At 36.4% G+C, this 26,142-nt stretch overlaps 1 protein-coding gene across 5 annotated transcripts in view; it reads left to right on the forward strand.

The window, feature by feature from the left end:
• Rspo2 (R-spondin 2) overlaps positions 1-18,828 on the forward strand; it is a 135,669-nt gene extending 116,841 nt beyond the window's left edge. For 3 of the 5 annotated variants that reach the window (XM_078016778.1, XM_078016777.1, XM_078016779.1), the window contains exon 7: positions 17,054-18,828. In XM_078016778.1, the coding sequence (XP_077872904.1) occupies positions 17,054-17,318 (265 nt within the window). In that variant the 3' untranslated portion in view covers positions 17,319-18,828. The remainder of the gene's footprint in view (positions 1-17,053) is intronic. The other 2 variants (XM_040293751.2, XM_005316249.4) reach the window with 1 other exon arrangement.
• The last annotated feature ends 7,314 nt before the right edge of the window (positions 18,829-26,142 follow it).

A 26,142-nucleotide genomic window follows, 5' to 3' on the forward strand; every position in this document is an offset into this window, starting at 1 on the left:
TGGCTCGGAGTTGTTTTTTATGTGGTTAGTTAAAGGGAGGCTAAGAAGATCTATTCTTGCACTTTTGGTCTCATTGACATTCTTTATTGCAATTACCAGTGCTACCATCACCACTAACATGCATTGAGGGCTCATGGTATACCATGAACTGGGCTCAAGTTTTATTTTCTGTTTAATCCTACTGTCAACTTCATCTCACTTGTTACAGTAGAAAAACTGAGGCTTAGAGAAGATGCTAGCTATGAGGCTGTGGATAAATTATAGTTAGTAGAATTGAAACGTAAAGGCTCAATCTCCAGAGAGCTTGTTCTTAACCTCTATGCTGCATTGTGGTCCTGAACTAAGACAATGCTTGGAAAGTATCTACTTTTAAGAATTCACCACTTTTGGGCTGGGATGTGGCTCAAGCGGTAACGTACTCACCTAGCATGCGCGGGGCCCTGGGTTTGATCCTCACCACCACATAAAAATAAAATAAAGATGTTGTGTCCACCGAAAACTGAAAAATAAATATTAAAAAATTCTCTTAAAAAAAATTCACCACTTTTACAGGTTTCATACATTGACATTTGGAATGGCATTTATCCCAGTTCCATTACTTCTATATCATCTAAGTACCTTTAGTAAAGAGTACCAAAAGGTTAGGCCAGAAGCACAGTGTGGGAGAGATCTTTGCAGAATAATTTGAAATACTTTGGCAAGACTAGATTTTTAGTCTCTAAAATAAATATGACATTTCAAAAGAAGAATAGGCAACGTGTGTTTATATAAAGCTAATTATTTATGCAAACTTTGTCAGCTAAGCAGTACATCTGTTAACTATATACTTCTAGAAAGGGTAAAGGATGATCTAATGAGGTTTAAAGAACATACAGATTATGTAGAACCTGGCAGCCACCTATTTTTCTCTCTTTCAGAAACTGCTTGAGTAACCCCCAAAGAAGGTTTGGAGTTCAAATAACCAAAAGCGCCTTGGTACTTAAGGTTATTAAGAACACTGAGATGTTCTCAAGGGTCTCAAAAATATTCTTTCCAGGATAAATGGATGTAGATGCATTTCATGCAGACAAATAAAGCAGATGAACCTTTAGTGTCTTATTCTACATTGCATTTTTGTTTTTGTTTCTCTTCATTTAATATTTCTGAGTCAGGGCTTTTAGAATTTGGCATTTGACATCAGGGTAAATGAAACAGAGTTGGACTGATTTGCTTTCAGTCATGTAAATTTTTAGTTGTACATTTTATTTGTAACACGAAGTATTTGAACATATTTAGAAATAATGACCACCAGTCTGATTTACAATGGTAAATGGTAAATGGATGGATTTGCCCTGGCTAACACCCCTCCTAATTTCTTCCTAAAATCCTTACGAGGGTGGGATGGGTAGCACTGTAAACTAAAACCAACAGCCAGCCTTTTGGCAGAATCTAGAAGGAAGCCCCAACATCTAAATATGGAAAGGGCTGAATTAAAAAACATTACTGCAATGCTACTGATAAGCCTGCCTCTATGAGTTAGAAAGTGACTTTCTCCACTCTCAGCTAGCTGGCCACTGCATCAAAAGTGAAAACTGTATCAATTAGAAAACTGGACAGGTATCTTTGGTTGCATGGTCTGTGCTTTACAACAGAATGATACTTAATAGTGGATACTTATAATACTCTATTTTGATTTCTTTAATAATAGAGTACTATTTTTACTTCTAATTTACAAATGAGGAAATACAGGTACAGGGATGATCAGTCTTAGTGGTATGATTTGTAAAAGAATAAATCAAGATTGTCTGGCTTCAGGGATAGTACTCTGAATGACAAAGATAAGCTATTTGTGAAGCCAAATTTTTCTTGGTTGCATCTTTCTCTCTAAACCCTATTGGTATTGTTCTTGCTGAGAACATTTACCATTTCCCAGAAAGCAAGCACATAAGTGGGTAGTACATTGTTTCCTGAAAAATGTGATTCCCTCAATGTAAGTTAGGAGGATCATGGGAAGAACCCAGATGAGAGTGAATGCTGAAGATAATGAATTAACTTATTTCCCTCCACTGTGTTAGAGATCTACAGTAGCTAAGGGGAGATTCATTTTTGGTTTAGTAAAGAAAACGACCTAAACATTGGGTTAAGTTGGAGGAAAGCATAACAAGTGCTACTAGTCTGTTGGCAAATGGAATCTAACTAACACCTGGATGCGGTCTCCATAATTCATTTGCTGGATATGAGTTGACTTTGGGAGGAAAGAAAAAGAAAAATTATGGCATTATTGTAGAATAAGGGAAATTGTTCTAAAAAGTAGTAAAGACCAGACTTTTGATATTAGTTTGCATATTTACAAAATCTTTAGGGAAAATTGTCCTTGGTAGGATGTAGGGAAGGTGTATTATTCACAAACCAGTTTTGAAAACAGTAATGAATAGGTGAGATAAAAGAGCAACATATCAAATTAAAAAGGGGGTCAAGTGAAGAATAGAATTGAAGGGAAGTAAACCAGAGTGGTTACATTAAAGTTTGGGAAGTGTCAAGTATAGAATTGATTGCTTGAAAGTAAAATACAGAGGAAAAACTTGGGAAATGCTAATAATAATTTAGAAGATAAAGACAAAGTCATAAAAATGATAAACAAAAGGATAGATATTAATAACAAAAAATTGCAGTAAAAAATATCCTGGGTTTGTAGAGCCAAAGAACTCAGTATGTGAAATAGAGACACAGGCTGGTAAAGATTGAATGCAAAGAGAAATCCCACAGGTATCATTAAGGAATCACACACAAGGAACAAAAATCAAGTTGTCCAGTTGTCCTCAAAATTCTAGTTTTAGACTTAAAAAGGGGGGGGCAGGGGAGCATGCAGTAGCATTTAAGGTTTGAAAGAAAAAGAATGTCAATTTATAATAATTATAAATCATACCCAGTGAAGTTATCTTTCCTGGTGTTCATGTTACCTGATAACCTAAATTATTTCTATTGCAATATTTGCTACAAAACTTGTTTAAAACAACAACAAAAACTATTTCAAGATTAGGAATCAAATCCTCTCAGAAGAGTACACATCTATTCACAAGCAAAAGCCTTTAAATAAAGTGTGAGTCCAAGAGAGGATTGACAGTGCTTTTTAGGAGTCCACGCTGGGGCATTCTTCCCAGTAGGGTATCTATAGCAAATACACCTAAATGTAGTAACTTAAAGTCAACATTGTTACCATTCATCATTGTGCTGGACCCCACTTGACAGCAGGGAGGCTCTTGCTTGGCACTGCCCTTCTGGTGTGACTTGTGAAGATGGATTGAGCTGAAGGCTTTTTTTGATCCCCTGTTTGGCTCCTGAGTGGGCATGGCTGGAACAGCTGGATGTTGGTTGGGCATTTTCTGTCCCATAGTTTCTCCTTGTGGTTAGCTTGAGCTCCCTCACTGATACGTTGAGGCATTTTGTAAGTACTGTCCTCATCCAGCTCTCAGTAATTTGTATTCTGAACACAAAGCTTTTCTCAGTTCTGTGTATTTCAAATACCTTCTCAAAGTTTGTGTCTCGTTTTTACTCCTTTTATAAGTTGTCCTTTTAAGTTTTTTAAGACTTTGATTCACCACAGAAGGGAGATCAGCAGGATGGACTGAAGGAACCAGGGGGAGGGAGGAGAGGAGGGAAAGGGGAAATACAGGGGAATGATATGGGTCAAATTATGAACTGTTACATTGTGTGCATGTAACAACACATGCCACCATTGTGTACAACTATAACGTACCAATAAAAAGTGGGGAATAAAAACCCCCACAATTGTCCTTTTGAATAGGGAATGGTAACTATATTATAGTTGTATATACTAATATTTTTATGGAACTTTAAGGACAGTGTATCTTTGTCTATCTTCTATATTTTGTTAAAAGTCTTCAGTTTTTGGCATCCACATTTGACTCTCTAATCCACTTGAAAATTGATTTTTTAAATTTTTTTTTGGTAGATGTGAGTTGGAAAAACAATTTGTTTTCTTCCCTTTTGGGATGAACAGTCATCCTAACTTATTTAAAAGCCTGTTCTTTTTTTCATTGTCCTATCAGGTTTCAATATGTGTATGGCAGAGTCTCAGTTTTGTTCAATTGGTTTGTTTATCAATCCCTTAATCATTTCCATACTGTTTTAATTATTACTTAAATAAAGTCAGAGTAGTCGAGCATAGAAACTATGCAATGCTTGTCTTATTTCTGTGTCAGTGTCCACAGTACTTTTCTTCATTGATGCAGGTATAGGCTTTAAAATTATTTTAGTTGACAAATAATAATTGTGTGTGTTTATGGCATATGATTTGGTAACTTGATGCTTTGATCTCTATATACTTTATAGAAAGATTTAATCAGGCTAATTAACATATTCATGACCTCACCAAGGTAACACAATTTTTTTTGTGGTGAGAACATTAAATATTTAATAATTTTGAAATATATAATACATTATCACTAACTGGTCATCATACAGTGCAATTAATCTAATTAAACTTTGTGCTACTTGATCAATACATCTTTTCTCCCTCTCCCTTTTCCAGTGTCTGGTAATTACCTCTCTACTTGCTATTTCTATGAGATAAACTTTTTTATTTTTTATTTTTTTGATCTTGACATATCATATGTTTGATTCAAATGGGGTATGAATTCTTATTTTTCCACGTGTACAGATTGCAGGATCACATTGATTCCACATTTACGTAAGACCAAACAGTCTTTATCCTTCTGTGCTGGCTTGTTTCATTAATATGATGTCCTCCAATTTCATCCATGTTGTGAATGACAGGGTTTCCTTGTTTTTAAGGCCATCTAATATTCCATCATATTTATGTCTATGTATATATGTGTATAAATGTCTATGTGTGTATCACATTTTCTTTATCCACTTATCTACGGATGCAACTTAGTTTGATTCCATATCTTGGTGGTTATGAATAGTGCTGAAGTGAACAAGGGAGTATAGATAGCCCTTTGGTAAACTGATTTCCATTCCTTTGGATCTATACCCACAAGTGGAATTTCTGGGTCATATAGTGATTACAGTTTTAGTTTTTTGCGGAGCTTTCATACTACGTTCCATGAGGGTAGGACTAAGTTACACACTCACCAGTGGTGTACGAGGGTCACCTTTTCTGCCCATCTTCACTGTATGACCATACTCATTGTCATTCATCTTTTTTAAAGTAGCCATTCTAACAGGTGTGAGGTGACACGTCATTGTGGTTTTAATTTCCCTGATGATGAGAAATGTTGAGCCTTATTAAACATATCCTTTGCCCAGGATATGTTCTCATCTCTTCTTTTGAGAAATGTCTGTTTTGATTCTTTGCCCATTTATTAAATTGGGTTGGTTTTCTTACTATTGAGTAGTTTGAGGTCCATGGACTTTAAACTGAATTGCACTGATCCATTTAGCTCAAGAGGCAGTACAGATCCTTTAGTATTTCATGCTAAGACCACGAACAATCTGTTTTGTATCACATCGTAGCTCACCAATTCTTTACATAGATTTTTTTTTTGGGGGGGGGTGAGGGGAGTCCAAACTTCAGGTAATATATATTACTGAAATTATAATGATTTGGAATGTGAATTCTCCTTGAATAACTTCAATTCAGTACTGATTCAATGAAGTTATTTTATTGCATCTTGATTTTTTTTTTTACTTGTAAACTTTTGGTTTCCTGTGCTTTCCTTTAGAAGCTGAGGTGAACTAAACTGATAAGAACATAGTAACTGGAGCATGACCAGTCTGTGTGTACACATGTCTAATGGCTTCCTCTGATGTTGTCTCTATTTTTGATGTATAAAATGCTATTTTTAGTTGAGAACAAATAAATTCATTAAGAGTGGGTGTTTAGTAAAACAACCAGAACATGGTGATTGTTTCTTAATATCTGGTATTCATAGGCAAAGATACTAGAATTCAAGATGATCCAGCAAGATTGTAGATCTTTAGAAACCATAGAAAATGTGACGTCTCCACTAATCGTGAGGTTTGCTGAATGTTCTATTTAAAGCTTGTAGACAAATGTTTTCCTGCAGTTGAAATCCATTGCTTGGGTAGTGGGCAAAGATTTTACAGTGACCTAAACAGTTGTTTGGTCTTCACTTATAGAGGTTATTTATTTTGTCATATGCTTATTTTCCTTGTCCTGTAAAAATAATAAGCACTTGATCATCCTGGACTTGTATCAAACCAATGATAGCCTCAGGCTCTATTTGATGAATTTAATGGCCCAGTCATTTAACTAAATGACAGTTTGAGGGTTTTGTAAGAGTTTGTGACTGAAAGGAGGAGAATTCCAGTGACTTCCTCTCTGGCCCTCCAGAGAGTGCACCTACACGGTAGAAAGATGAGAGGAAGAATAGCACATTGGGTAAGAGCGTGGGACAATACTGCCACTATCATTAACTGCCTGTGGCATCTTGTAGGAAATGACAATAAAGAAAGAATCGATTTCATGTATTTTTTTAAAAATATAAAGCGAGTTAAACCATGTAAAGCACTTGGTGTCTGGCAAGTGGCTTACACCTACATGATGATCATCATCATGTAAGGATTTGGAAGCAATTCATCCAAAGGACGTCTCCACTTGGCATAGGCTTCCTTCTTTCTCCACTCCAGCTAATTATATCTTGACACCTTGGTACTTGTCTTACCTGCACTGAGAGGTTCTGTTTTTGTCTTCCATTTTTGAAGTGCCAGCTCTACATCCTAACTATGAAGAAGCCCCATATTTGATTGTAGTTATGTTTTTCAACTGCAATTTTGTTTTCTTCTTCCTCCCCCAGCTTTAGAATTTTTGTAAACCAACTAGTGTGCCTTTCAAAACAAACTGTTGAATAAGTTGATGTTTTGGAGAGTAAATAAAGATTCTGGAACACAGGAGAAATGAATCGACTGCCCCATGAGTAACCTACAACATCTTGGCTGGAGCATCTAAGAAGGGCTCTTTGCTGAATCTGAATGTCATGTTCCTCCTGACAGGGGCAGCTTGATCTTTTTTTTCTTTTCCCCTCCTTGGGGCAACACCCACAAGCAGAATCCAGTGAAGGGAGTCCAGGCAGAAAGAGATTGACTTCATTTCACATTTTGCAAGGTAGATTCTCAACACAAGTGAGGAGGAGGTTGCCAAGTGTTTTGAAGCACGATCCCTTAGTACTACGTCTCTACCCTGTTCCCAAGTCCCTTCCCTTTCTGCCACACCCTTTCAGCAGAACTGAATGCTCCAGACTTGCATGCAGTTTTAACTTCACAATGAATTACTTCTGAAGGTGAAGAAAATTCTGGCCTTTTATTTGAGAGTTATTTTTGTGCTGAGGGAACCTAGATTTTAAAAAATCTCTGGAGGATTTTGGGCTTGGGAACTGGTTTTGGAATCACAGGGCTAAAAACATCTTCTAAATCCCAGGTGAAAAATAAGCAACCTATGTTTACTTTCCTCTGGGTATTACCACGGGTGTGCACGATTGATACTGAGTTGGAGCTGCTAAATGTGGTGTTTGACCCCAGGAAACTGAGGCTCGGAATGCTTTAACCCCAGGGAATTATAAATGTGAGAAACACTGGTTAAATCAAGGTCCATTGGGGAGCTAATGGAGCCCAGGGGAGCTCTGACATGGTGTGGGGTTAGGTGGGAAGGTGATGCCTTCCTCTAGTATTATTAATTTGTTCAGAAAAAATGATTATGAGATCAAAGGCATTTTGCTGGGCACAAGGGATCCGAAGGGTATAGTTTAAAGAGTACAGGTTTAAGAACCCACCAGATGTTGGTTTGAATCATTGCTGAGCTATGTGATTTTGAGTTATTTACTTAAGTTCTCTAAACCTATTTCCTCATTGGCCAAATGGAAATAATGCTTACCTTGTGAGTTGTTGCAGAATTAGAAATAATACATATGAGAAAGCCTATAAGGTACTATAACTTGGTTAGCATTCGTGGGCCAGGTATGGTATTTGGAACATCACACCTATTTTTTTTTTCCACCTTTCACATCAGTTCTGAGATGGGCATCACTGCTACTTGTCAGCTTAGAAATGAGAAAAGCAAGGTTCCTAAAATGTAAGAAACTAATCCAAGATCTCTAACGAGCAAAGTTATACTTTGAATCTAGGGCTGCATGACCCCCACCCCATGATATTAAACGTGCAGAAGCGGGCCCACTCTAGCCCTGTGTCACTCCACTCACTCCAGGGCTGGACCTGGGAGTGACCCATTCAAGAGCTGGGCAACCATTTGACTTGTGGATGGTTGAGGAATGCTGAGGGCTCCTCTTAGGAATATGTAATTGAGGCAAAGAGACCAAAGCTGTTCTAAGAGGGAGAGGTGAACTGAAAAGTAGCAGGTTTTGTTCAGGGCCAGGGTAGCCTATGTGGCTATGTATAAAGCCAAAGTTAAGGGAGCCCAGAAAGGGCAGGAGGGTTTGTAATATGATGATTTACAAAGACCCTGTGTTTTGGTTGCTGATCACATTTGGAGTTTAGCTTTCCCCCATGTCTCTTCTCTCTCTCTTGGTTAAGTTTGAGTACTGTTGTAACTTGTTTTTTTGGAAAGATGAACCAGGACTCTGTGGAACATATTGTCGTTAAATTATAGCTATTTTTTTTTTTTAGCTATTTACAAACTATTAGAAACAGCCAAACAAAATTGCAATAGAAAGTGGCAAAGTTTATAAAGAGAGAAGTTCAAAGTGCTACAGGAGCACAGAGGAAGGGCTGTGTTTGTGATCCTTTGTGAAACATGCTTCCCTTCCAATGTCAAGTGTTCATGTGAGTACTGCTGAATAGATGGAAGGCCTGGGCTAATCACGCATGTTCTGCTATAACTACCATGCAGAAAACGTAGCTTTTCGCTTTGTGTCTTTAAGGTCCATAGAAATTGGGCTGAATCCAAATTAAATAAATGCTTGCCATATGATGATAGTCTTAAATGTCATTTCTTGAACCTTTTTTTCATTTAGTTAATGGTTATTGATTTAAGACCAAAGAGAAGGTATTAAATCCTCTTGTTCTAATGGAATTATCTTAGAAGGTACACTCTGTTATAATATGAAGTCAGCTATGGAGGAACTTGAAATTCTTGTTATCCCCAAGCTCCTAATCTAATGAAAATAGTTGTATCATTTTCTCTGTGAAAACTGATGCTTTTTTTTTTGATTTAGGAGTACCACATGAATTTAATAATTTTTTGCAAAATTTATTTGAGTAAATTTAGAGCATGTAGCTGTTTGATAAGCTGGCCGTATAGTTTGAGTACTTATCTTTTCCCATTCATCAATTGAGATTATGCATAAAACACAGCTCATGGTAACATAGGAACCACCATCTCATGCACATATTTAAGAAACTTTGCAGATTTCATCTTGCAAAAAGGTAAGCAAAAGAATAAGCAATAAGTCAATGCAATATGAATTTATAGAAAGCTTAAGTTACAGATGAGTTGTTACCTATCTAGTACTTAATGGTTCATAAAAGGTTTTTTTTTTTCACAGTTATGATAAGGTTGATAACTTTTCTCATAGAACTTGATGAGAGTAATATTAGCTCTCTTTTAATGCTTTTCTGCCTTTCTTGAAAAATCAATTCTATAATTATCCTTTTTCTGGTGACCCTTTAAGGCTACAAAAGTATGTAAGAGAGAGAGAGAGAAACCTGTGCTCCAAGCCCAGCTCTGCTACTAGTTATCTGTAAGATCATCTCCACATATTTTGTGTCTCACTTGCCTAGTATCTAACCCACTTTGCAGTGTTCAACTCATAAATGAGCGTTGCTATTGCTCCACTTGCTCTCAGAGACCAACCAATTGTGATCTTTTGTCAGGAATTGCTGCACATGATCCAGCTTTCATCCTTGATACCAAATCTGTGTACCTTCTTGACCAAAAGATAGTGAAAATAATTTTTAGTTTTATAACTTTTCATAAAGACCTAAGCAAAAGATCTGTTCCTTACAGTTCTGCCAACTTCCCCATAAGAAAAATGGCAACCTGGGTTTGTGAACAAAGCTTTCCCCTAAATCACTGTTTGGATAGCAGAGTCATCATCCTAGAATTATATTCTCATTAGCCACCTTTACCCTCAGACATCTTTTTAAGAACATTCCAATTATGTTTTTCCTTGTGCGTAGGTCTGGTTACTTATTGTTTAATCCACTACAGACCTTATCTTTCACTAGAAAGGAAAAAAAAACCTCTCCAACTTGGGTTAAAATAAAATATTTAAGAAATCGGAGGCCCAAAGCTTCCCTGAACATTAAAACAACAACAAAAATCCCCCCAAACCCTCTTATCCAATATTCTTACTAAAGTAAAAGTGAATCATTGCCCCCTTGTGGTAGAATTATGTATTCATTTCTCACACAACTGAAATTGTGGGGAGTTTTATTTTCAGCTTTCACCCAGAAACTTTGTCCTTTATAATAAGCCAAAAGTATTTATGAATTTTAGATGGTTTTAAACCTACATCTTCTTGCTTATTCTTGGTGATCCTTGGACCATTGCTTTGTTGTTTGAAGTGCCAGATATCTAACAGCTTAAGTTAAGCCAACTGGAGTGGTCAATATTTTATGGGACAAGTTGGAATCTCATTTCAATTACTTTGCTGTACTCTTTATCACTTCAAGTGAGTTGGTAGGGTCTTGGAAGTACCTTTTTTCCCCCTTAAGTCATTTTTATACACCAGAAGAATGGTTTTTTTTTTTCAGAAGTGTAAAATGAAAATTTAAAATGCTATGGGTGGTAAACCTTAGTTAGTGTAATTAATTACAGAGCTCAGGTGATCTTCAGTATTGGCTTTCTTTCATTTTCACCATTTTGAACATGAAACAAGATTTTAAAGCCCAACAGGACTTCCCGTCAACAAGATAGGTATCGGATCTCATATCTAATAAAAAATCTTTTGAAAGAAGAATTGAGAAGTCTTAATAACTGAACAAGCCATTTTGTACCATTCTGATTATAATAAAAACATGGCAAATACTTAGGACAGTAACAGAGCCAGCCACTTTCTGTTCAGTTCATGGGTTTATTGAATCATAAATTAGTGTGATCTACATAGGTAGTATTCTGAATCCTGATATTTTGAATGACTTTCATGTTTGAATGTTTACAGAAGTCCATTTTGTCAGCTATTTTGATTTCCAACAGTTATCACATTCTACCAAAAGCCTTGTAAAAAGAACAACTACGCGAAAGTTATCTCTACATTGTAGGTTTTTAAAGCACATGTTCTTTTATGAAGATGAAATGACTAAGTGACCACTTGGAAGATTGTGAAGTGATCACTTGAAATTCAAGATGCCCACTAAACTCTCCTTAGTAGGTGGCTTGTTGTTTTTCAACACTTTAATATTCTGCAGACAAATCAATAAATATATTTTTTTTTCTCAGAACATTTGATCAGCGCAACCAATCATTAAAGCATTAGCTGTTGCTGGTCCATTCAAAAGATAGCTATCTGTGAAATGTTTTTAGTGAAAAGAGGTGTATTTCTAAAAAAAACCAGATGGACGTTACTAAAAATGGCACTTGAAGAACTTTGCACTATGAATAAGAAGGATCCAGTATTAGTTCATTTGCTTTATACTTTCTACCTTACCTGCACTTCTGACTCCCAAGCCGATGTAAATAATAATCTGTATACTTGAAAATTGCAAAGAGATTTTAAATGTTTCCACCACAGATAAGTTCATGAGGTGATGGATGTGTTAATTAGCTTTAGCTGTTTCACTACACACACACACACACACACACACACACACACACACACACACACACACAAACATTGTAGAACACAAATATATACAATCTTTTCAATTAAATATTGTTCTAAATAAGGGACAGTGAAAAGATTTTTATCTGAGGCTATTTGAGACAGCTGTGGTAGATCCTAGGTGTGCTCATCATATTGTCTACTTGCATCTATTTGGATTCCTTTCCAGATTTGGGGCGAGGGTGAGCCTTTATGAACTAACATCCATTCTCATTGTCTGAAGGGTTTAGGTCAGTAGTTCTTAATTTTTGATATCTTCGATCCAGTTATCATCAAATGCTGCACAGAAGAATCTGCTAAACACCACATTGAGTGCATTTGTATTACAGGCAAAGTTTTAGAGACATGCAACAGTAGTACTATTGGAGAGAAATTTTAATTGCTCTGGCCTTAAAATATGCAATACTCCAATTCATAGTTGAAAGCACAGTTTATTGCTTCAGTAATCATAAAAAGAAGAGGTCATGAAAAATTGCAGTTGGACATTTAGGTAATTTACAGTTTTTTCAGTATTATACTAAACATCTCCATGTATAAATCTTTGTTCAAGTTTAGATTATTTTCCTAGGATAGATTCCTAGATCTCAGTCAGAAGTTATGAATATTTTTTAGTGCTTTGGTACACATTGCCAGATGGCTTTGCAGAAAGACTGTCAATTTTATATTCTTTTAATCGATTCCAATGCCTGTCTTGCCACATTCTTACCAGCTTTAGGTATTTTTACTTTTAAAAATCTTTGCACTGACATCTCATTTCATTTGGAAATTTGAGTTGTTTATATTTATTAGCTACTTTTTATGAATTGTATTTAGGTCTTTTGTTTATTTTTGTGAGCTTTTAAAATATTTTAGGAACCACCTGGCATTTTTCCAGAGAATCATTCATCATTCTTAAATAAATACATTTCTGTTGCTACTTATTCTTGTGCAAACTCAAATTGCCCATATGAGAAAAAAGAAATTGGCTAATTGCTATTCATTGTCTACAATTCAGACCGTAGACTCAAGATCTGGAGCAAACTTTTCTGTTTTGCTCCAGAGTATCCTGTAAAGTATAGCAAGATTCACCAGAGTGGTGGACAAACAGGCTTCACATCCATCAAGTTTAAGCAACTTTACAAGGATGCCTCAGTCTCTGAACTAAGTGTCCAAGGTGACATTATAAAGGCAGTAATATCCAGAGCATCAAAAATTTCTCCAAATTTAAGCAGTTAGCCTGGTCTTAGATGATCACTGTTGTCATAGTCCTAATTATAGTTCAATACATTTGTCATGTGGTTTACCTTTCTCTTGTTTGTATGTATATGTATGGAGGTAGTATGGTGTGTATGTAAACCTGTATACTTTTTTATAATTATACTGAATTTTTTATTCAGTTATTTTCCATCTCATTTACCCTCACAAAGTCTTTCTAAAAACAGTATTTAATAGGAAACCCTACACAACCTCTGTGCCTTACTGATGAAAGCACAAAAACTTTTGCTCCAATGATGCATAGATTCTTACCTGGAACCTAGTGAAGGGGAAACCATTTGAAGACCTTCCTTGAATTTGGGAACTTGGGAAAGAATGATTTTGGTGTCTAACTGGCAGTCGAGTCAGTATTTTTATAGTTTCACATAATTCATGGGTCTACCTTATACATTGGTGCAGAACAGTGTCCCCTGTTTCTGATTCTAATGGCAGCAATCCACAGCTAGATGTTGGGAGTATTTCCATAAGGGGTTGTTCATTTCTTGCCACAGCTGAGTTGATGAGCTATTCCCTTGGAACACTTCCACATGTGTACAAGTCAGTGTGATCATGTTGGTTAGACTGTGGCTTTGATAATCTTGTCTTGATGTGATGTTTTACATGTTTCATCTCATTTCTGGAAAACAACTTTGTCCCATAATGTCCCATACCTAGCTAGTGAAACATAATAATTGTTTTTTTTTTTATTTTACAAATGAAGAAACCAAGCATCACGAATAGAAATCCTTACCAGACAACTCAGTTACATGACTTTTCTCAGTTAGAAAGCTTCTTCCCCGGAGGTTGCCTTTCCCCATTAAATCACACTGAATTCCCTAAACGTGGCCATATTTAAATCAGTTGTCATTCTTGTGTCCAAATAACAGAGCTTAAAAGATCTGTTCTGTAGACCCCATTCTGCCAGATCTTGAAGAGAGTCACTCTGTAATGATCTGCGGAAGCCACTACATTCCCAAAGCACTCACAAAAACTGTGCAGAATTTGTCACTAGAGTGAATATGCTGGAGGCTGACAATCGGTTCATAAAATAAAATTTGGTGTGGTGGGTATCTAATAGGGCAGTATTTATTCTAAATCTTCTTTCATAAACTTGAGAATAAGAAGAGCTAAATTTCCATTTGGGTGACTGGTATATTATACTTAAAATCCTTCCTGTGTAGCACAAATATCTTGAGAATGTGTGAAAATCCGAAGTCTAGAAGTCATCCTCCAAGTGTCATATCCACAGATGAAAAGAAATGAAGAAGAAATAGAAATTAGCATACTTGCAGGCCCAATACAACTTATTTTCATTATATATTTTTGTTGGCATTGATCTTCATGATAGATTTTCAAAAACATAATAAATTTGAGTTCAGAAGAAAACGTATGTAAATCCTTTCTATACCTTATGTTTTAATATTTTTTATTACATTGAGTTGAGTTTAAAGTCAGAACAAACTATTATGGACCAAAAAATATTTTCAGTTAATTTAAGCCTGTCTGTGGTCACATCTTGGCTAACCATCTTAAATCTTTGGTATTTGCAATATATTCTACATGTGAAATGGAACTGGCCAGAAGTAAAACCAACCAAACACTAGCAGAGATGTCATTCAAAAAGGTTTCTGAGAAAAATCTTTAGGATTGTCATCAGGGGCCTGAAAACATTATTAGTTGGAATTGGTATCACATAACCTATTGTCAGAGAAATAATTGTACAATTTGAAAAATTTTATATGACTAAGTATTCAGAAGCTTTGCTGAAATTCTGGAAGAGATACTAACCACCTTATGTAAATATTGAGTAACTTCCCTGATACACAATATCATATCAGCTCACAAACCCAATAACCATTGCATATTCACAGTTATATCAGAACAATAAATTGGGTGACACAAAATAGGCCACCTCAAAGGAGAGCTTACGGTCATTTTGTATAAATTTTCCATTAAAGTAGTGCACATATAATTTTCAACTATGTAGTCATGAAGAATTGAAATTGTGAATATGAAATGCTTTTGTTAAATAGCATTCATTATAGTTTTCTTCTAGCAGAACACTTTAAGAATCTAGTTAGCCTATTTTTCCATTCACTTAATTTTGATTTGCTTTTAAAAGAAACTCTAGGCTTTATATAAACGAAGCATAAACCAAATGAATTTTTTAAATGTAGCCAACAATGATTTTTCTTTAAGGAGTTTTGTAGTTTATTTACTGAGAAAACTTTGTAAAACTTTATAATTGAAGATTCTTTTAAAATATCCTATTTTATGTTAGGTATTCCTCTCTGCCCTCATTAGGTGTGTCTCATCATTAGAGATAATGTTACTAAATAGTTGTAACTTTACAGCTGCTTTGATTAATGATGGCTTGGACTAAGGTTTCATTGGGTAGGATTAACTATGTTTAAAGATGGCAAAATGCCATTATAACATTAATGCCAGAATTTAATGAGAACCAGAAGTTAACTTCAAGGACCTTTATAATTTAATATGAGGGCATGATCATGTTCTCATTATTTTAATGTAGTGTCCTATTAAAGTAAGTTATTCTTTTTATCTTTTTTCTAGCAAACATCTATTGAATATCGACATGTGCCAATCACTGTGCTAGGGTCTTGAATGTGACCATTTTCCATCCTCCATAGAAACAGATCCTTTCCAATCAGAAAACGAGAAGTGCCTCCCTTAATTTAGAAATCTCAGGTCTCCCTAAATCTTGGATGGCTCTGGTCTCCTAAAACGTATATTTGGCTACTCTGGTTTCTTTTGGTATCAGTCACTGTCTCTATTGCCTAGATTGCAATGAAAAGGTCTAAGATAGTGAGTTTTGTAGGTGTGGGGAGGTTGAAGAGTATCAATTAGAATTGGATGTGCATCAGTGGTGCTGATTACTGTGGCATCTAATGGTTGCACCCCACAGGAACAGAAAGCAAGCTTTGTAGAACTAAGAGATCCCACAGAGGTGGGGACTGTAGGAGAGGGAGAATAACTGTAGAATGTTTTCCAAGTTGACTGAAGAATCTTTCTGTGCTGAAGGTGTACAGCAGTGACTTACCTTCTGTAAAATACCAGAGATTCTAAAAGCCCTTTTCTCTCCTATAAATCCCACGGATCCTATGTGGTTAGAACCTACAGAGGGCAGTGGACCAAAACCAAATGTCTTGTGCTCCTAATTTTTTTTTCTTCCTTCAATCTTATGCATACATATATGCAAAGAAATACTGAAACCCTCTACATTAAGACTATAGACCATAACCACAAAGTATAAGATGTACAATATGGCAGAGGGAAAACTGTACCCCAAAACTCCTGGTGGAGGAAAGCCAACTATTTAGTTTGTGGTCTGGGCTTCCAAGTTGCTAAGACAAGAAAAAAGGAATAAATTGGTGTGATTTTTCTGGTAGTAAAATAGTATATCAGAATAAACAAGTGTTCTTTTTGTTCGTGAACAGCTTGTCTAGGAGTTTAGAAAAGAACTCATAGACACATAATGCTGTCCCCATGAATTGTTATAGAAAGTTAAAAAGCATGGCACATATGTCATTTCACATACTGGTGTTTGGAGAACGTAAAGGGAATAATGTTAACAGCAAGACTCCCTTCCTCTGGGACAGGGAGAGGGTAGTTTGAAACTTCTGGTATATTTACTGTAGATAGGTGCTTATTTTCTTTCGACCCACTGACATGTGGAGCAGTAGAAAGATGTAAAGATGTCTAGTAAAGGGTAGCATTGTTAAAAGTAGGAGGGGATAAATGGAATTTTTGTGGCAGGATGATATTTGAAAGACTGATCTGGCCGCTGGGAGGTTTTTAAATATGCCAGTTCCCTGTAACAGGAAGATCAGTCTCTGTTTTAGACAGCATATCCAATTTAGTAAATTATTATTATTCCGTCAAAATTAATGTGAACAATTTTCTCTTTGAGGCTGCTTTTTCCATAGGTGATGTTTTCCAGATGGGCTTTGTGCAAAACTCACAATGTTTTGTGTTTTCTTTCCTAAAGAAAGGGCCTTTTCTGACGTCTCTCCTTTTTAATTCTCCTTCCCCCATTGTAGGGAAGAGAACACCCAAGGCAAAGGAGAAGAGGAACAAGAAGAAGAAGAGGAAGCTGATAGAAAGAGCTCAAGAGCAACACAGTGTCTTCCTAGCTACAGACAGAGCAAACCAATAAAAGATGTGTATGGTGTCTGGGGGCGGGGTGTTGTTTTTGCAAAGGTGCACAAAGCTACTCTCCACTCCTGCACACTGGTGTACAGTGTTCTTAGTAACATTGTGAAAGGAGGAGCCCCAAGCATGGTCTCTGGGTTATTTATGCTTTGATTTGAATCTGGAGCCTGCAAAGGCAGGAGCTCATTGACCTTAACCAGTGGAAGCTGTTATAAGTGCATGACCTGTGATTGACTGGGCGCATGCGGGCACTGCGGACATGCGGGAGGTGAGGCTGTTGACCACCACTGGAGAAGGCGCTTGTGCCTATTTATGTGAAAGAAGATGCTCAGCAGGCGAAGTGCTATTCACTTGTGACCTTTATTTCTCACATTGTGCATTTTCAAGGATAAATGTCCGTGGATATTTGCTTAGCGTTACCACATGGTGTTCTCAAGCATCTGTGACCTGCAAACTGTCCTGTGATGAGGCTGCTTCTTAGCTGGGGATATGCAACAGAAATTCCTGTTCAGTTTCAGTGCCGTGCTAACGTGTACATATTCTGCTGGGGCTACATACAAAGTCCTATTTACTGTATATTTATGCTTTCTTGTGTGTAATAAGTCATACCTGATTAATATGATGTCACTTTGTTTCTAGTGGTTTCTAACCATTGTCTGGTAAAATGACTTAGTTTTGCAAATTGACAAATGTTTTGTTGCTTCTTGGAACTTGTTTTTGTGTGTTTGGGCTTATTTCTCATTGTAAAGATAGGATAAGCTAATTTGTACATAGTCAAATGACTGGTGTCAAAGTTTCAGTATCAGCAGACCTTCCCCAGTCCGTGTGTCCCACAAAAAAAGCAGCATGTGACATCTGGCCATCAGAAGCCAGAACTCTGAGTCTATTATGTGATGGCTTTATGAAGCATGAAGAACTATATGCAATTGTAGTACTCACAGTGTAGTTTATTTCTGACTTAAAAAAAAAGTTAACCCAATCCCTGACTTTGAATGGCACCTACCAATATTCTTGGCCCTCTCTAAATTTGTATCATGAAACCAGGAACAGAATTGAGGAGAAAAATGGTTGAATTGCTACAACTGCTGGTCAGATGTAAACAGGTTTCCAGTAAGCCAGAATCCATTTCAAATCCAAAACAGAGGAACTTGATAGAAACTTCCCAGTTGACTTACAGAGCAGTTGTTTCATAAACATCACTGTCCACTCAGGGCAACAGGTTATCAGTTAAAAATTGGCTTCTTTTAAAACATCATTACCTTCCTGAGTGATCCAGGAGAAAATTAGGACACTAAATAAATGGTTGTAGATTATTGAGGAAATAACCAAAGTAAGGTAAAACCCTTTTTTCACCTTGCATTGGCAAAACTACCTCTTCATTTTTGTTAATGTTTGAGTCAAAAGCATCTTACAGATACGTATAAATGTCATATGCATCATTATGAAAATATTGCTATGAGATAATAATAAGCCATATATGAATGTTGTATACAACTTTAGGGTTTGCATTTAATCCTAAAGTGCTCACCTCCTTTCATGTCTATTTACACTATATTCCTATTTACTAAGTGGGGAGGGGTCTCCTTTATATAGTGCTTCATTGTTAATAAGTTGATGCCTGTTCTGTTTCTGTTCTTTTGTGCATTAAAAACTTTAAAATTTATTTTTGTGGATTTTTTACTTTAGGAATACATTTAGGAAAAAATGCAATATTTTTACAGCCCTCTCTCCAAATAATGGTCCTTAAAAATTTTTTAAATCTATTAGTATTATTTCTAGGGTATGTTTCACTATAAATTATAGTAGTTTAAAGTGACAATTTGAGACCCAGAGTGCTTGAGTTACAATCTGGAGTAGACTAGGATAAATCTCTCCAGGACAGTTTTGGTATCTGTGGAGATCACAATACTATGTGCATGTAGGGCTGTTTTAAGGATTAAAATATGTAGTCAGATTGCCATTCATGTCGATTCCACATCAGTGTACTCAACCAACTGTGAATCAAGAATATTTGAAAAAAATTTTGTACTGAACATGTACACTTGTCATTGCCTAAATAGTACAGTATGACAACTATTTATGTAGCACTCATATCAGGAGTTGCAAATAATCTAGAGACAAAGTAAATGGGAGGATATGCATTTTATGCAGATACACCATTTGATATGATACAAGCATCTTTGGATTTTTATCATCCATAGGGACTCCTGGAACCAATGCTGCACAGATACCAAGGGACAACTATGAGAATTGTCTTTTGAGGAATATATTTGGTGAAATGTAAAACGTGTGCTCATCACAGCGTGGTATATTTTAAGTACTACACAAGTTATTACCTGTTATCTTGTCCATTGGACATTTTGTTCTTTCAAAAATATTTATCCTTACCAACAACAATATATTTATAAAAATTTTGGTATCTTTAAATTTATTGATTGGTGCCTAATTATTATTTGCTAAAACTTACATTCTCATGGGAATTTATTTACATCTACTTGATTTCTGTCTCCTTGTTGTAAACAACATATATAAACTGAACTCTTTACATGTAGTTGGGATACAGTCGGGGCACCAATCTAAGTATTTCAAACAGGAAATTTAACATCATAAATTGATTATGCAGGTGATACATGAGTCAAGAAACCTAGGGAGTAGCAGCAACAGGAAGCCTCTGTCACCCTTAGGGTGAAAAGGGTTACCTAAAAGGTAGAATTTCCAGAACTCAGATGCCCAGGCCCCCCCACAGAGAAATAGATAGCTGGGACAGGAGCTGGAACCAAGGACAGAAAGCTTGTCTGGTAGGAGCTGAAGTCCTAGAGATGATCTGGTCACTATGAGAAATATTGTTTGAGCCAAAGTGAGAGGGAAAAAATATGGACGTCTCCCTTTCCCTCAGTGTCTGCCGTCGTTCAAACCTGTTGAAAAACCAGTGGGCAAAGGTAACACAATGTTCTGTGATGCAGAGGGTAACTCTAAGAGCAAATAGATGATCAGCAGAACCACCAAGGCCTGTCTCCAAAATTACTCCTCTTCCAGCCTTCATAGTTAAAAGTATCTTTTATCTATTTTGTTGCTTAAACAAACGCTCTTGTATTTATCATTAACTTCCGTGGTTCCCTGTATAGGATCAATTGCTAAATTCTAATGAATCTACCGTAGAGACATCTCTTTACTTTCTTTCCATCTCTTCCATTTTTTTCTTTTGTCCTAGGCCTGGTTCTCTGTCTCTCTAGGTTATTTTATTATTCCTAAATATTATTCTCATCCCTAGCTTACCTTCCTCCAATTGTACCTTTGTTTTTACCAGTTGTCTTATCTGTCCAGCTGTTATTTTGCTAAATACCTCCCTGTTCCTTAGTCTTTAAATTTTCCCACATTGGATGCTATGCTCTTTTAACAATTGAATGGACTATAATGATTATTTTTGTAAAATCTTCAGTTGTTCCTTAATGGTAAACTTTGACATGCTCAGTATCGTAGCTGATACTTTTGGAATCATGACGGTAGAAATATAAGTGCAAATACAGCTTTAAAAATAGACAATAAACATGTTAAATCAGATTAAGAGGATGAGCAGTCCAAAAAATATGTTAAATAAAGGTTTAGAAAGATTCCCATATGAATCTATGACAAATCATAGATTCGAATCAAACTGCCACGTGCTGCCACCTTCCGCTCTAGCAGACATTGTTAATCATATGCTTTTAACCTCTGAGTAAAACACAGAACACTTTCCAACAGTGGGGTTCCAAAGGAATACCACCAACAGATTGGAATTGAGAGTCACAGCTTTTTGCTTCCCAGGTTCAAGTTAATGCCTTCAAGAATGACAATTGTCTTTATCTAGGAACCCTCCTTGGAGCATTCCATGTTGTATATTTTTAAACTTTTAGATGAATATATCCTTAAAGACAAAAAAGCAAATTCATAACTCTGGGATTATAACCAGAGTGTGTTTATTTAACTTCTGATTTTACTATAAAAATTCATGCAAATTTTGCATTCTACTCAATGAAGTGTCTTCATTTTAAATGCAAAATGGTTCCCCCAGCATTCCCAAGAAATCACCTTCCAGAAGATGTACCATGTTTATTAGGACCTGAGTTTCTCATTACTCCTTGGCACATAGCCACATATGAGAGAAAGGTATACCCCTCTTTAAGAAACTGACAGCAGTCCTTTCATAGAGGCTTTGCGCACTAACTCCTTTTTGGGTTTTATAACCTCAGCTCAGATGGTGGCATGCTCTTCATATGCACATCCAGTTTTTATTTGATTCTTCTAGCTCCCTCTGTCTTGCTAGTTTAGTTGTGATTCAGCCATAAACCTTCTTCCCCGTGTCTTTTTTAGCATGCACACAAACCTTTTTCTGTAAAGAGCCAGAGAATAGATATTTTAAGCTCTGTGGACCACATAGTCTAAGTCTCAACTAGATTCTGCTAATGTGCCTGCCCCAAAGCAGCCATATTCAGCAAGTTAATGAAAGGGCATGACTATGTTGCAATAAAAATTTAAAAGCATATTACATAGTTATTGTGTGTTATGATATATCATGACTCTTGATTTTTCCAACCATTTAAAAAATTTTAAATTGTTAGTTTACCATCCATGAAAAAGAACATGACAGTCTGGATTTGACCTCCAGTCCGAATTTGTTGACCCCACCATGGAATACAGGTGGTTGGTTAATGTACTAATATTCTTGCAGACTCTAAGAGGCTACCTTCATCTCTTTCTCCACGATCCACACTGCCCCAGGAGGAGTCCAATAACAAAGGTGTTGAATGCATATGTCATTTTAATAACTTGGGTGGTTAAAATAAGGGATAAGTCTTAACTTTATATTGCCATTCTTGATATCTCACTCCACTTTTAGTTTTCTCTCTTATTGTCCATAGGCTATGTTTAATTTCAGGGCCAGACCTAATGTGAAATAGTAACTTAAAAAGCAAAATTATTTTTTCCAGTTTCTCTGACTTCCTCATTGATGTGAGTAGCACATTTACCTCCCAGTGTGACCTCGTTCCTGCATTTGAATCAGAGAACCGTGGACTTTGTCTTCTATTTCTTCCTCAGCGAGGCCTCTTCATCCTTCCTCTGTGATACATGTCAGTGGTATTCTCTTCCCTTGTTCTTCAATATAGGTGAATTGATGCTGTGGACTCATTTTAAACCCAGCCAAGAAGACACTTTAAAAATGATTATTCAAAGTATTTATTGGCTTCTTTACTGTGCTTATGAGACCCATACTTCCTTCATTGTGCCTCCCCTTATCTTAGTACATGTTCCTTATTAGTATTTGGCACCCATGTTCTGTCTTAGCCTAAGAAAGTTGAGTATGCACCAAATGCCTTTTAAGCATAAAACCTTGTCAATAATGATGGCAGATAATGATTGACTGATAGGTAATTTTTTAGGCCAATGTTTGGTATTATCATGAGGACTTCTATGGAGTCAGAAAATGTAACATAATAAAGGCAGGCATGTCAGAAAAGCATCTCTGGGGAAGTATTCCTTTGACATGAAGTCTGAGTGATGAGCATATGAAAATCTGGGAAATAACAGCACAGATACTGGAAAGATCTAGTGCAAATGTCCCGAGGAGCAAACAGGGTCAGGATGATCAAAGTACAGACAAAAGAGAGGAAATTTTGGAGTACAGTCAGGAGGAAATGGAACCAACATAAGGTCAGGAATAATGAAGGACCATGAAAGCTTGTATTTTATTCTAAGTTCTGGGAATAGCATTGGAAGACTTAAAGTAGAGGAGTGATGCACCCCGATTCTTGTGCCCTTTGCACTTGGTCTGCTGTGTAGAAGATGGATTTTCAGACTGAAACACAGAGACACAAGATAGCAATAATTATTACAATGATCAGGTAATATTATTAATATGAGCTAGTGAATAGAAGAAAAGAAAGAAAAGTGGCTTGATCCAGGTTATACTTTGGCAGAAGAGTACTCAAGATTTGCTTAATTGAGGGCTGGGATTGTGGCTCAGCAGTAGAGCGCTCGGTCTAGCTTGTGCAAGGTACTGGGTTTGATCCTTAGCACCACATAAAAATAAATAAAATAAAGGTATTATGTCCAACTACAACTAAAAAATATTTTTAAAAAAAGACTTGCTTAATTGAATGTGGAGTGAAGAAAGAGAAGGAATCAAAGATGTCCCCTAGGTTTCTTGTCCTAAGCAGTAGGGCATTTAGGGGACATGGAGAAGACTAGAGAATAAGCCAAGTCATCTCTCATATGCTAAGATTGAGATGAGTGGTATGTCTAGGCAGAGACAGAAGAAATCTGGAGTCTAAGGAAGGAGTCAGGGCTAAAATTTTGGGATATATCAGTATATAGATGGTGCTTAGACTCATGGAACTCTATGGGGTGATCCAAGGGGAGAATGTTGAAAGGAAAGAGAAGATAATTCTAGACACTCAAACCTTCAGTAATAACCAGAGCATGAGACAACATAAAACGATAGTGAAAAAGTGTCCAAGGAGGAAAATCAAGTGCTGGTCGTCACTAAGAGTGATCAAGAAGAGTTGGGATTCAAAGTTTACAGAGTTTCCTTCCCTCTGTTTCAGAATAAAAATCTTGGGAAAAGTGAAGGACAATTAACAAAAATTTGTAATAATTGAGGGTTTTGGTCTTCTCAAATTTATTTCCTATTGTATATTCCAACAGTGAAACTTAACGATGGTTTGTAATCTCTTGAAAATGGTTTCGATGTAGAAAGCACTGAAAATATGTCAATACTTAAAAGGTTTGGAAACTACTCTTCACATAAATGTGATAATGATACTTAATTTCAGGTTACCGTATCACCTACCAATTTCATCTACATTTATGATGAAATAATTATCTCAATGACCCTACAAAGAATTTTCCTTTATTTCTTTCAAATTCAATAAAACATATCAAGTGAGCAGCAAAACAAGCATTCTGTGAATTACAGGTCCTTGGGTTTGTAATTTTCAACATGAGGATTTTTAAACTTGTAATTATTGAGTTACTCTGGTAGCAGCTGTCTGATGTAAGAGCATACGTGTTTGAACAGAGTTATATATTGCACGTGCACACAATCATGGTATTTAACAGGAAAGCAAGATGGTGGTAAGTGTACTTTTTTTCAGTTTTCTGTGTAAAATGGGACACTGAAAGTTCTAAATACTTGCATTCCATTTTAAAATTACATAAATGTGTTCCTAATCTTATTCCCTATTACACATGCTTGTCCTGTTTGCTCAATTCTACATAAACTACGTGGAAGGACTCAGTGTGGTAGAGACTTCTTTCAGTTATTCACAGCCTGTTCTCTCTGATGCACCAAGGAACATCCAGTTTTTCAGTCCTTTTGAGTTATATGGGTCCTGGGATGCTTTTAATCACTGGGGTTGGGATGGGAGTTATGTGTCAATTCAGGGTTGGGCACTTAAGAGCAGATATACATCCTTTATGATCTCTTTTTCCTTTGTCCAAGATCGCAAGAGTAGAAAAGCCTGGATCTCTGAGCTACTGAATTGAAAATAGTTGCCTTGCATGGCTTCCCAAGATTAATCAGAATTTTCCCAAGAAAAAACATGAATATTTATTGTATTAAGTCAGTGATATCATGGGGTCATTAGTTAAGTTTATGGATTTCTCTGTAATTCAGTTTTATGGTTTGCTTTTTCTAGAGATCAATAAACTATCTTACTTAATTGAAATCTGATCAGTAGATACAGAAAAGCAGAAAAATCAAATTATTTGAGCAATATAATCACACAAATTTAGAACTAAAATACATGTGCATCTACTTTTTAAAAAAAATACCTTTATTTAATTATTTTATTTTTTATGTGGTGCTGAGGTTTGAACCCAGGGCCTCACATGTGTGAGACAAAAATTCTACCACTGAGCCACAATCCCAGCCCCTGTATATCTACTTTTAATGAAGTATCTCCAATAACAGATCGATAAATATTCTAGTAATGATAATACAACTTGACAACTTTTTCAGAGATTTATATAATATTAGGAGGTCAAGAAAGTACATCATCACTACAAATTATCTCCATATGCCTACTCTATGCAATAAATAGAGGCAAACTGTGAAATGGTATCAGTGATGGCTTATAATTATTCTATTAATGAGGTTGATTCCTGGCTGTATTCTTTCATATCGTATCATTGACCACCCTCACCACAAAACATGGCTCCATCCAAATCCCATCTTTTTATGGACTGAACTGTGACCCCATCCTCAAACTTGACAAAATCCATTGTTGAAGCTCTAGTTCTCCATGTGATTATATTTGAGCTGGGCATGGTGGTGCATGCTTATAATTCTAGTGACTCAGTCGATGGAGGCAGGAGAATGACAAGTTTGAGGCCAACCTTGGCAATGAGACCCTGTCTCAATGTAAAAAACAAAAATGGCTGGGATGTAGTCCAGTGGTAGAATGCTATTGAGTTCAATCCCTAGTACTTCAAAAATAAGGTTTAAAAAAGTGATTGTGTATGGATACAGGACATTTATGGAAGTAATTAGGATTTAGTGAGGTCATAGGATGAATTCCTAATCCAATAGGACGAATATTCCTATAAGAATGGGAAAAGAGGGCTGGGTTGTAGCTCAGTGACAGAGCGCATGCCTAATACTATAGTGTAAGGCACTGGGTTTGATCCTCAGCACCGCATAAAAAATAAACAAAATAAAGGCATTCCGTCCATACACAACTACAAAAAAAAAAAAAAAAGAATGGGAAGGGACATGGAGAATCTGGGCACATAGAGGAAAGGCCATATGAGGATGTGGATGGCTGTCTCCAAGTCAAGGACAGAAGCCTCTGGAGAAACCAAACATGCCAACACCCTGGAGTCTCAGACTGTCAGTCTTCAGAATTGTGAGAAATACATTCCTGGGGTTTAAGCTACCCAGTCTGTTCTCTTCCTTTATGGCAGCTTAACAAACTAATATACCATCTTTCACAAGGGAAAA

Source organism: Ictidomys tridecemlineatus, chromosome 7, assembly GCF_052094955.1.
Source record: "Ictidomys tridecemlineatus isolate mIctTri1 chromosome 7, mIctTri1.hap1, whole genome shotgun sequence".
NCBI lineage: Eukaryota > Metazoa > Chordata > Mammalia > Rodentia > Sciuridae > Ictidomys > Ictidomys tridecemlineatus.